General features: G+C 44.5%; 1 protein-coding gene across 1 annotated transcript in view; it reads right to left on the bottom strand.

Moving 5' to 3' along the window:
* The window catches only part of Epha4 (EPH receptor A4), a 140,400-nt gene extending 128,276 nt beyond the window's left edge, over positions 1 to 12,124 (bottom strand). Inside the window, exons 1-3 of the mRNA XM_005395504.1 lie at positions 11,975 to 12,124; positions 8,794 to 8,861; positions 3,905 to 4,568 (exon numbers count right to left, since the gene is read on the bottom strand). Coding sequence (XP_005395561.1) covers positions 3,905 to 4,568; positions 8,794 to 8,861; positions 11,975 to 12,065 — 823 coding nt within the window. The 5' untranslated portion in view covers positions 12,066 to 12,124. The remainder of the gene's footprint in view (positions 1 to 3,904; positions 4,569 to 8,793; positions 8,862 to 11,974) is intronic.
* Positions 12,125 to 12,171: the final 47 nt, after the last annotated feature.

Below are 12,171 nucleotides of genomic sequence, written 5' to 3'. Positions count from 1 at the left end.
TTGATTGCTGCCTAGCTTCATTTTGTCACAGGTAGGGTTCTTTGACCTTAAGGACAATCCTATCAAGAATGTTTTCTTTTTGCTAGTATTATTCATATACATATGCTCTCTGAAAATACTACTTGTGACTAGTCTCCAAAAAGTCAATCTGGGCCTCTCCTCTCACTTTTGAAGATTTTTAATCAAGCAAAAGGTTCAGATAGTGAGGAACCATTTCCTCTGTTCATTCAGCTTACTGTTTCTGCAGTGAGGAGCACAGCCCCAAATCCCCATGGCACACTTCCTCACTCAGAGAGGCGCTGAAGGAGGCTCTGGCTGGGTTTTCCTTCTTTTCTTTGACAGCCTGCCCAAGCCTGGTGTCTTATCTTAGCACGGTTCAGTCGCCCTCTGCACCCGATCACTAGACCTGTGCTAACTCCAGTCATGCAGGCTCTGTGAAGAGGCCAGACAGTGGCTAAGATTCTTTGTTGTCCTAAGGAGACCAAACCTAATCATTTCAGAAAATGCTACCGAAGCATGCAGTGAACTTGCAGCCGCGCTAGGGACGAGCTCACTGTCTCCCCACAGCCTTGACACCTTCCGGACTTCACATTAGCATGTACTACCGGGAGTAGAACTCCAAGAGGAAGTGTAGCTGTGTCCCCAAAGTCCCTTGATGACTCCGAGGGATGACCAGGGTTAGATTCAAACAACAGACCCGAGGCCCCAGCTCGCCCTGGCCATTTTTACCCAAGGATCCTTTGTCAAACATTTAAAATCTTAATCAATCTTCACTCTGACCTCCCAGGCCCCAAGGAAGATGGATGAGGAAGGAGATGACCTTTCACCTGTCCTTCTATTTGTCCTGCACAGCGGACTCATTGAAAAGACAATGGGGAGGAACCTGCTGCCAGAGTTCTGAAGACTCAGCTCATTCTCCCTTTCATTCCTTCCTAAGCTGTCTTGACACTCTTTTCTGCCCCATTCGCAAAGCACTTGTCTCTCATTCAAAGGAAAGTTCTCTTTCTTGTGGGGGGGTGGGAGAGAGACACTTTCCAAATATCATTTTCCATATGAAGTGTGAAAACGGTTATTATTCTTTATTAGAGAACAGACACAGATCTGCATCCTTTCCTAGCCTTGACTTTGGAGAGCAGCTGCAAGATAATTTCCTTTAATTGTTTCAACTCAGCAACCTTAGTGTCAACAACTCTGACTTTGAAGAGAGCAGGCAATCAAAGAAATCTGCACCTATTCGTGTTTTATTATCTACAAGGTCACCTTTACCAAGCTTTAGTCATGAAGCCTTACAGCAAGTTTGTGAGTTATGTAATACTTTTTGCATCCCATTTTATAGATGAACAAGCCAAGGTTCAGAAGGTTTGAGAAATGTGCCCAAGGTCATACAGCTAAAGTGACCAAATTGAGATGGATTTCCTTGTCTCCATGTTCTTCCTGCTATGCCTGGGTGCTTCTTTGATACCAGTAATGTCAAGGGTCAGTGATTGTTATTTGGGATTTTATGATGCTGTGTCATCTTTTTCAAGTTTAGAATTTAAGAATCCTTGTCTCTGAAGCTTTTCCTTTTTCCATAAATTCAGGTATTTTTACTTTGTATAGACGAAACTAGTATGCAGACTGTAATGTTTGCACAAGAAGTTTCTTCATAAAGAAGCTAATCTTTTTACGAGAAAAACAAAATAATTTTTTTAAAAACCCTGAAAACACTAAAATTTCTCAAAAAATGGCTTATACAACTTTCTCCCTTCCACTCACAGATAGAAAGAAGTTGCTCTGAAACACATGGATCTGAATCATCAAGACCCGCCCCTTCCATGAGCCACATGATGAACTGGATTCCCAAGATTATTTCCATAACGCAAGTCACTAAAATGTTCAATTGCCTTTACATTCACTTTGCCCTACATCTTTTCCTCTTTTTCTCCTAATTTAGGCTGTAAAAATGTCAAGGAGTTGCACAGTGTAGCAATGTATGAGTTACTGGGCTCTATGACAATTGAAAATCAATGGCATTAGATACAGGGAGCTGAGCTAATGCTAGAGGGGTGAACATTTCAGCAGGAAATGGAAACCAATGTGTGTGTGTGTGTGTGTGTGTGCGCGCGTGTGTTTTAAGTACACATAAGAATCTTGACATGTGAAGATGGGCAAGCCTTGTCTTACAAAACCCAAAAAGGCAGAATAATCTACTCTAAAATGTGGTGCAGTATCAGTGCCTTGTTCGTTTCCCCATTCCTGCTATGATCATTGTAATTTAGCTGCCAATAACCATGCCCTCACATATTTTCTCATGTTAACGCCCGCGTATACTTCAGGGTGCAGTTCACTTGGTACCGTGTGTCAAGTAGTTGCCCCGTCAAAAGTAAACAAAACAGTAGAAAATTAATCTTTATAGAAAACTTTAAATTCAGATTTTTCGGTTTACAAGTTCTCCTTTCCTACTTTAAGAGAAAAGGTAGCCAGTCCTTGTTCTGTTTAATTTGCAATGAAATGAAGGGCACTCAACATTAGTTACTTCTAGAAATAACAGCAGACTAGTAGTGGCACTTGGAAAAAATACAAACTATGACAGGAGAAGCACAGAACTTTATCACACCAAGTTACCAAGAATGCAGTTTTCTCTGGGTTATGACTGCTGACTCCTGGCCAATCAAGGCCAATGCCCCATAATTAATCCCACCCTGTCATTAAGATGGTTGAAATGCCAGACAAATTGTTTGTCAGTCAGTTATTTCAGGTCGTTTAATCACCAAGTCAGTTGGGCCTTGTGGTGATGCAGTCTATGGCTCAACAATCACCAGAAGGAAAGATCTCTCTGATCTTCTGCAGAGGGGACACAGTAATACTGTAACTGTGGAGAAAGGACCATAGTAGGCTAGGCAGCAGGAGGCTATCGATAACCACTAAAAATACAAACCAAGCAAGACAAAAACTTGGGATAAATGATTTTTATAAGATAAGACACACATATATGAGCCATCCATGTAAATATGGATACTCTCATCCCTTACTCAGATACAAAACTGCTTTGGAGTAAAAGACCTCTCCAGCATTCTCATAGAAAGGGGAAATACAGCAAGAATGAACTGCACATATTGAACTTGAGGTGAGAAAAAAAAATCATCGTAGTAATATGACAAGCCATAATTAACATAATAAAAAATACATTATTTTTTTCAAAGACTCAATAACCAAAATGGATTGCAATTGACTAGTGCCTCTGACCACAGATCAAATAAGACTCTTACTAACTCTATTGTCATCTCTTAAGAGAAATAAAGAGGTCTTTCGTTAAGATTGATTTCCCTTAGAGACCCTGTCAATGAGTGTTCAGTGGAAGAGAATGTGCTGGAAACATTCTTTCTCCACTTTGCAACTTCTCCTCTGGTCCACAGGTACAGGGAAAAAAAGACCTTTATTTACATGGCTTGATTTTAATCAGTGGCAGCGAGCTAGAAAACAATACTGATTTGACAGTTAAATAATCCATGCACATATACTTGAAATGAAAGATCTGCACCATCTTTGCCATTTTACCAAGTCTATATGCATAGGAAAACTGTGGCTCAAAAAATGTGTCCGCCCTCCTTAAGTATGGATCAATCAAGCCCATTTCTCTGCTGTTCATTTACATTTCAGAGGGTGCATCAAGCAGGCTCAGATCTAAGTGCCTGTTAGCAAATGTGCTTGGCCTTCCGCTGATTACGGCAGCATCATTTATTTTGCCAGTGTTAGAAAAGTCTCAGCCTTGCCACCTGGAGCTATAGCACTTACTCATTAGACCCCTCTGTCCCATCACATCCCACAGGGGCTGCTAATTACTGGCTTTACTCCATTTAGCCTCATCTCTGATTTAATTATGTGCACTAAGCCCTAATGAAAAGTACAATATGGCTCCTCTTACCTTGGCATTCTCCGTTCTGCTCTTCATGGCCAGCATTGCATAGGCAGTTGCCAATGGGGACCAGCCATTCACCATCTGCCCCGCAGTACATTTTTGGCACATCCTTCTCTTCCGAGTTGTTGACACAAGAGCCTCGAACTTCCACCAGGGAGGAGGTATCAGCCCCTGTGATGGTGTCTGGAAACTGGGCCAGGTTGCGCACGGTGAGCGGACACTTCTTATAGAACACGCGGACTGACACCAAGGCAATGCAGGCCCCCACATCCTGAAAAGCCAGGTAAAACCCCTTTTTGCTCAGTGGCCCAACATCCCGGATCTCAGTGTTGAGTTTCATGATTCTGTCACCAATGTCCACTTGGGTGAAGCTCTCATCAGCAGCGATGGTGTCAATCTTAGCAAACTGACTCTCTCTGATGAAACGCTCCTTGTCGTTGTCTGACTCGTAGTAGTACAGGTTAAACGTCTCCTTGCAAGTCCCCATGACTCCTGGGAGACTATTGCAGTCCCGCAAGGTGAACTTAATCTCAATGTACACCCTCTGAGCCCCTTCTCGGGTGATCCAATCAGTTCGCAGCCAGTTATTCTGGCTCGGCTCCATCACGTTGCACACTTGGTAGGTTCGGATTGGTGTATTTTTTTCATCCATAATACTCACTTCCTCCCACTGCAAAGATCCAGTTGGAAATGTATCAGTTACAAAGTTTCATCACACACCACTTGTCAATCCTGTTACTCTATTCTACTTTGCTCTCATAGAATATCAATTATTTTTGTTTCAATAATGGAGAAAACTACTTTGCACCAATTCTCATGAATAATGCGTATTATAAGAGATCAAACAATATTTCATTGAGGGTGTGGCTTTGTCTTTTTTATTTGTTTATTTCATTTTCTTCCCTAAAATCTAGAAGCAATCGTGAATTATTGCTTCTGAGTTCTCAGTGGTTCTTTGAGGTGTCTAACAACCTCCAATTCACCTATTATTACAAAAGCTACAATTTCAGGTGGCAACTGTTCAAATTTGCTCATAAATAAAAGAAAAAAAGAGCTAGTATGTGTATTGTTTCAAACACTGAACAGAGATCAGCAAATTAAGGGCAGGAAGAGCAGAGCTTGCCAAAGGAAGACAATTATCAGTTAATTAGTGGTGCTCCTGTCAGAACTTTTCTCTCTAATACCTAAAAAAAAAGTCAACTGTTGTTTTTTTGCACCACAGCTATTCTTTAAAAGGAGCAAAGAAAACCCCATGATTCTGGTTTCTGTAATCCAGGAAGAAGGCAAATTTTATGATTGGGTTTCTCAAATACACTCAGTAGTAGAAGCTTTTCAAGAGCAAATATATAATTAAAAACTTTGTACACCTTCTTAAAAACATTGACATATAGGTGAATAGAAGTGAAGACGTGCTCTGCTTCTAACTAGTCAATGGACAGTGAAAATAAAATAGTAAGTGGTGCTCATGATTGAAAGCCCAAAAGCATTAAAGGAAGTCAGAGGTGTTTGGGTTTCCCTCTACTTTCTAACATAAAGTTTCTAATGGTAGAATAATCTGAATTCAGAGGCATTCACTGTGACTAAAGTGGTAACTTTACTCTCCCCATTGCTTTTAAAAATAATCCTAAAAGCAGTAAGAGAGTTTGGGCTTCTTGCCTCCAGCTCTTAGAAGGCTGGTAGGCAGCCTCCAGTTCTTCATTAACTTCTACAGTAATGTATTGGTATAGATCTGGCATAAATCAGCTAAAGTACCTAACACAAGAATATAATTAAAGGAAAAAAAGATAGTTTTACAAAATTTGTATTCTGCAATAGCTCCACTTAAGCTCCATTGAATCCAACAAAGTACATAGAATCATAATGTATCTTTAAACTGGTTTCCCGTCTGCGCATTGGAAAACTACTAATGGATGGAAAGGTTACTACGTGAAGGGCCATAATGCATAAAATTCAGTATTCCTTTCATCTGCTCCCATTATGAAAGTTGGAAGTGGGAGGAGTAAGTGCCCTGCGGTGATTAAAATTTTCTCTTATCTAGCAAGCAATAAATCACCAGTAATTTACTTATTTGGGAAAATTCATGTAAAATCCAAAAATAGATCCCCACCTTCAAAAAGACCGATTCAGCATGCTCTTCATCTCAGAACACAGGGAAAACAGGAAAACACATTTATCAGTGTAAATGAAAGCACAGAGAGATATCACCACAGATCTCATACAGGACAATCCAGGCCTAGTATGAACTTTCCAAGCTTGTCTGACTCTGATCAATTCACTAGAAACAACAGTGGCATATCTTGCCTTGTGCAGTCAGCAGCAGCCCTCAGCACAGACTCCTTTAAATGAACACCAGCATTGGGCTGGGGATTTAGCTCAGCGGCAAAAGCGCTTGCCTGGCAAGCGCAAGGTTGTGAGTTCGGTTCCTGGTACCAGAGAAAAACCAAAAAAAAAAAAAATGAACACCAGCAGGGTAGCTTGTGTTTTGCTACAAGGTTATACCATCAGGAGCCATCATTTCCAGTTTCCGGTGTTTGTAGAATTGCTTTTGTGGACAGTGAGTTGTCTGTCTGGATTCTACCTCACATTTTACTGGTTGGTATTGAGAAATTGGGTTTCTTTTTAAAAGTAACCCTAGCAACAAAAACCAAATGTCATTGTCACACAACTACCCTAAGTTTCCAACAAAGTTAGATAAGAAATGTTCTAACTACAGTTAGAGACTTTAGAATGGTAAAAGAATGAATATGTTTTTACCCCAAAGAAAGAGGAACTTTTGAAAGATAATCCATGTATACCTAGTTAGTTGGTAGATACCTCGTTCATCCCTTCACTTTTAAGGCTAGAAAAAGTCTTCTTCAATGATATGTAGGCATTAATTACATTTTATATAATTTCACACACAATTTCTCAATGGTAGTGATGTTTGTGGAATGACTAATTCAGTTGTACACTAGTAAAAGTTCATTCTAAACTTTCATAACAATATTTAAAATGTTATATGCCTCATACATAATAAAAGAAAAAAACCTGCCTATACCAGCCCAAAGAAAGCTCTGGGCTCTATACAGTAAACTATGCAGAGTATCTCTTTAATGGAATTCAAGACAATGGAAGGAAGTTTTGCGCTGAGGAAAGTGACCAGGTGTTCTTTCAGCAATTCTGAACAGGAAAAAGAAAGAAAGAGAGAGAGAGAGAAAGAGAGAGAGAAAGAAAGAAAAGAGGAAAAGGAAGATGTCTGCAACATATTAAATTACAATAAAACCTTTCCAGAAACTAGGTAGCCCATAGACAGTGCTCTCAAATAAGTCACATGTGTGTTTAGTGAAATGAGTTGGTTCAGAATCACACTGGATGTATATTCTTTCTTCAAACTTGAAAACAGCCAATAGGAATAATAAGACTCATTAAGTGTATTAATACAATACAGGTAATTCCCACCTTCAGTTTTGCTAGCACGTGCAATACCTTTGAACCTATGGAGAAAGCCTCCTGGTGTAGCCTGGGAAAACCCTGCCTGAAGCAGTGACCTTTCCAGGGTATAGGATTAACAATGAGTCTGACTCTCACTAAGATAAAGCTGTACCTTTCTTCACATTCAAAGGATGAGGGCAATTGCCTGCAATCAGTGGTGAATGCAGCCTGTCTACACTGCCAGAGGCCTGCCAATCACTCTCCCTCCCCTTGAAAAAATGGTTTTGGGCACAGACTAGAATTTTTCAGGGAGGACCGAAACAACAACAGCAGTCAAGTTCAGACAGAAAAAGAGGAAGGCCCTACAATCTCTGCTTTATTTCAGATAGATTCCAGGACCTGCTTTTCATTTTTTTTAATCCCTATTTTCTTGCTTGGTCTTATTTGGGAAACATCTTCTCAACAGTTTCTGTGAATCTCTGTTTGTTAAAATCCTCTATAGTTGTTTCAGTTGTTGGATGTGGAGTCCCACGCTGGGTGTTAGCATTGCAATTTTTGCCAGGTAAAGACTCCTAATCCTCCACTCAGACTGTTTTTAATCAGTTGAGTCATACACTATCGAATATGTGACGGTCAGATGATTTGCTTAATTTGAAAGGATGTAAGAATCATTCCAATTTGGCAGAAGTCAAGAGTTACAGGCCATACTGACTTCTTCCCAGAGCTGATTCATTCCGACTTGTTACTGGGGGGAGGGGGAAGGTTGGGAGAATGTGACCAGAGATCCACCAGCATTCTCTGAAACCACTGAAGAAGGCAGTCAGTGAGGGTTACAAATTTGAGAAAGAAATGAGCAGGGATAGCTTCCCAAGCTCTAAAGATCTGCTTTCCAAATACTTAAAAGTTCTCATACGTAACACCGACAATGCACAAGCTTGTGGTTTTTCTGCCTAGAATGCACCCTAACATGAGCCCACCAGGCTTTTTCTCAGCCTGCCCAGCAGTTCATTTAAGGCTGTAACAACAAGGTAAGGACTCTACTTATGTAGGTACAATCAGAAATGCTTTCTTTCTGGTATCTTTGTTTATTCACTTTCCTCATCTGGAAGCAGAACAACTGCTCTAAAATTAACCCCGTCAGGGCTTCGTGATCACCAACACAGTAACAGGAATGAATTCTAATTTGATCCCTAGATCATATTTCTTGTTGGTATTTTAGTTGTAAATAGGCATCTAAATCTATACCTGCACCGATCGCCTAATTTTGAAACCGCTTTCTGCCCTTTTGGTTTCTAGTTCTTCCATGACAGAGCCATCCGAAGGGAGTATAGGGTTTCCCTAACAAAGCGTAATTCACTTCATAGGCCACAGCGGAAATCTGACCCCCTCACCACAATCACCAAGAATCAAGCCATTAGGACTCTCTGAAAGTTGCTAATCATTCCTTTTTCACCCTTTGCGTTAGAAAGCAATTCAGAACTTACCCCTCCTTCCAGAGGGCTTGCTATCCACCCAAGTTCTCCCTGAACAGATCTGGAATCCAATAAAGTAACTGCAAAAAAAAAAAGCAAAATAGATTAATTTTCAATTGGAAAAAGCCAATAATACAAAAACCATTTGCCTGAGCGTTCCCATATGTGTGGAGGGTGTGCATATCCAACTCTGATCAAAACCTAAACTTGGTCTCACTTATGTAAATAATCATTACTCACTTGATCCTCTCTCCTCTTTAAATCTGCAGGTTCTTATTTATTTAACTTGCTTAGCATTTAAAATTCCATCCCAGGACTCCGTGGACTCATTTTTCTAAAGAGGATGAATAGAGAATCTCAAGTGCAATTCAAAAAATAGATATTAATGTAGGGCAGTCACACTTGACAGCAAAATCTATGTTCATCTCTGTCTGGTGTCTACTAGAAGTGTTTGCTTGTGCAAGTTTCAGATGACCGCATAACTCATCCTCATGGCGACAGAAGCACAAGCGAATTTTAGCAGAGCACCCAAAGGGTCAGGGAAAAAGGTCTGTCCCCTAACATTTTTTCCCCTTCACCACCAAATAAATAGTCCTTGTATGTGATATCCGCTGCTTCAAAAAAAATCAAAGTTTCAGAACAGAGGGGGTGGGAAGGGGCGCCAGACGTGTGGAATTAGAATGCAAATGTACTCAAGTACTCTGTCTTTCCCAGGTCTTTTGGAGGACAATCGGGGACTCGTCCTCCGCCCCGAGGAAATCACAGGTTTGAATTTAGGTGCTCAGTGCACAGGGATTCAGTATGTTTGTGCTACGTGAAGAATGCGCCTCAAAGCCTAGGGGAGAGTGAGCCTACAGAGCTGCAGTACCCCGCTCCGGCTGGAATAGGACAAGGTACTGACGACATTGAAAAGGACGCAATGAATTCGAAACCTCTTCGCATTCCCTTTCCCACCACGATCTGCAGGCCTGGAGTTCGAAAGGCCCATCTCAAAGGATTCACAGGGTTATTAATTTGATCAGCGAGGCTGGGCCTTCAGGCTGGGGGAGGGGTGGGAATTCGAAGACTCCATCCTCGCTCCTGGGCACCCCAACTCTCAGTCACATCCCCGGGCTCGAAACTCTGCCCATGTTCCCTCTTATTATACCCTCCCCCCAAGTCAAGACAGTTAAAACTCAGCCCCTCCCCCTCCCCCGATCCTCCCGGGGAGCCTGAATTCCTGGGGTCTGTTAATTATTTTAAAATGTTGAGTCTTCCCGGATCGGCTCCCGCCCAGAGCTGCGCCCCCTCCTCGTTTTCTCCCCTTGGTCCCCAGAGAAAAGCCCGCTACATCCATTTGGATTTATGTAAGGTGGATTAGGGACACAAAGGGAACAATAAGACCCAATTTACAAAAAAAGGGAGGGAGTAGAAAGGGAGGGTAAAAGGGAGAAAAGGAAACGTGATGGGAATAAAAAGCAACAAAATGAATTAATTTTTAAAGGAAGGAGGGGCGGGGGAGGGGAGTGTAGCCCCCCCTTTCAACCTCAGTGCCTTTTTGTCTAGCGTTCCCAAGTTTTGCTTCTAAAAGAATATGCAAAAAGAGGCCAAAGAAAGAAAGGGGGGAGCAGAAAAAGAAAAGAAAATCTCTGCGTCTGGGGTGAGAGGTCTAGGAAATGTCCTAACAAGTGTGCGAAGTGGCCGGGAGAACGCGGGGCGCACGATTCCGCCCGGGGAATGACCCTGGAGACTGGGCGGCGGCGGCGCAGAGCATAACTGAACCCAGGTCGGAAGGGAGGGAGGCCGAGAGGGCGGGAGAGCGCCCCTTTCCCCTTGAGCCGCGTCTGAGGGCAGGTGTACGCGCCAGGCTCGGAGCCTCGGTCTAGAGAGCTCTGGGTACCGGCGGGCCAGCCAAGGCTAAGTTGGTTTTTGGCTCCCTCCTTCGGAACAAGGAAAATGATAGACTGCACAGGGATGGGTGGATGGATAGACAGATGGCTGGGGCGGCCGAGAGACGGATGGACGGACGGACGGACGGATGGACAGATGGATGAATGCCTGGGGAGACCGAGAGCCGGACGGACAGATGGACGGATGGACGTGGTGAGGGGAAGGGTCCACCAGAGTGTCGGCTGCATGCATGCAGGTTGGACTACAAGCTTTCCTCTGGGAAGCACGCACACGCCCTCGGGACGCTCTTGCACAGGCACACACGGCCCGCGTCCACGGGGGCACTCGCACCCTACACACATTTACGCTGGCGAGGGGGATACATGCACATGCACACACACACACACACACATTACACGCACACACAACTCGCCTCTCTCCGGGCCTATCAGACACTAAATGGTCACCCACACACACACACACACACACACACACACAGACACACAGACACGACGACGCATACAATCCTGCCCGCACATCTGAATAGACGCACAGCAAGCAGCATACCCAGCTGGGTCCTGTCCGTCTCGCGCATCCGCTCTAAACTAGACCAGCGTACTGTTTGGGGGGCGAGATGTGAAAACTCCACTATGTTCAACTTGCCGGTCGGTGCTCCCGGTTTACCGGGCGGTCTGAGGAGCTGGCGGCTCCCCTGGGCCGGCGATCGCACCGAAAGGCTCGGGGCCGGGCGCAGAGAAAGGTGTCTGCGGCCCGGGTGCTAGAAATCAGGTCACTGGCGCCCGCGAGCGGCGCCACGGCCGCTGCGATGCTGAGGCCGAGTCCGGTCCCGGGAAGCGCGGAGCTCGAGAAACTTTGCAGAAACCAGAGCTGCGAAGGCTTTCGCGAGCACCCAGAGCCCTGCGCTTCCCCCTGCGAGGCGAACCCGCGCCTCCCCCCGCCGAGGGCTGCCGATGAGGAGGACTCGGGGCCCAATTTGGTTTTGTTTTCAAGTCCTGGGGTGGGCTCCAGGCATCCCCTCGGGGCGCTTCGGCCGGCCCTACGTGAGGATGCTGATAAACTTTGGCCCTTTGCTGCAAACTTGGGCAGCCAGGCGGCCCGCACGGGTCATCGCCTCTGGGCTGGCTGCCCGGCGGCTCTGCGCCGCCCCTCCTCCGACCCCCGGGTGCCCGCAGCCTCCCGCGAGTTGGGACGCACCGCTCGCGCCAGGCTCCCCACTCCAGCCGGGCCCGCGCTCGCGGGGACCCTTCCCCCGCAGACCGTGCCCTGTCTGTCCGCGACCGAAGAAGGGCTACCCCGCGCTTACCTTCATTCGCCGGGTACACCCTAGAACCGGTGACAGCGTCGCAAATCCCAAAGAGAAACGAAAAGAAGACGAAATACAAAATCCCAGCCATGGTTCGCCGTGCCAACGCTGCTATCCTACCGCTCCTATCCCAGTGGAATAAATGCTTAAGTTAGGAGTGCAGCAGGCTGAAGACATTGCCAAGAGGGTGGGCCCGG

The sequence above is a fragment of the Chinchilla lanigera genome, unplaced genomic scaffold, assembly GCF_000276665.1.
Source record: "Chinchilla lanigera isolate Chin_1 unplaced genomic scaffold, ChiLan1.0 scaffold00052, whole genome shotgun sequence".
Classification (NCBI taxonomy): Eukaryota; Metazoa; Chordata; class Mammalia; order Rodentia; family Chinchillidae; genus Chinchilla; species Chinchilla lanigera.
This window is presented reverse-complemented; position numbering and strand designations above follow the sequence as displayed.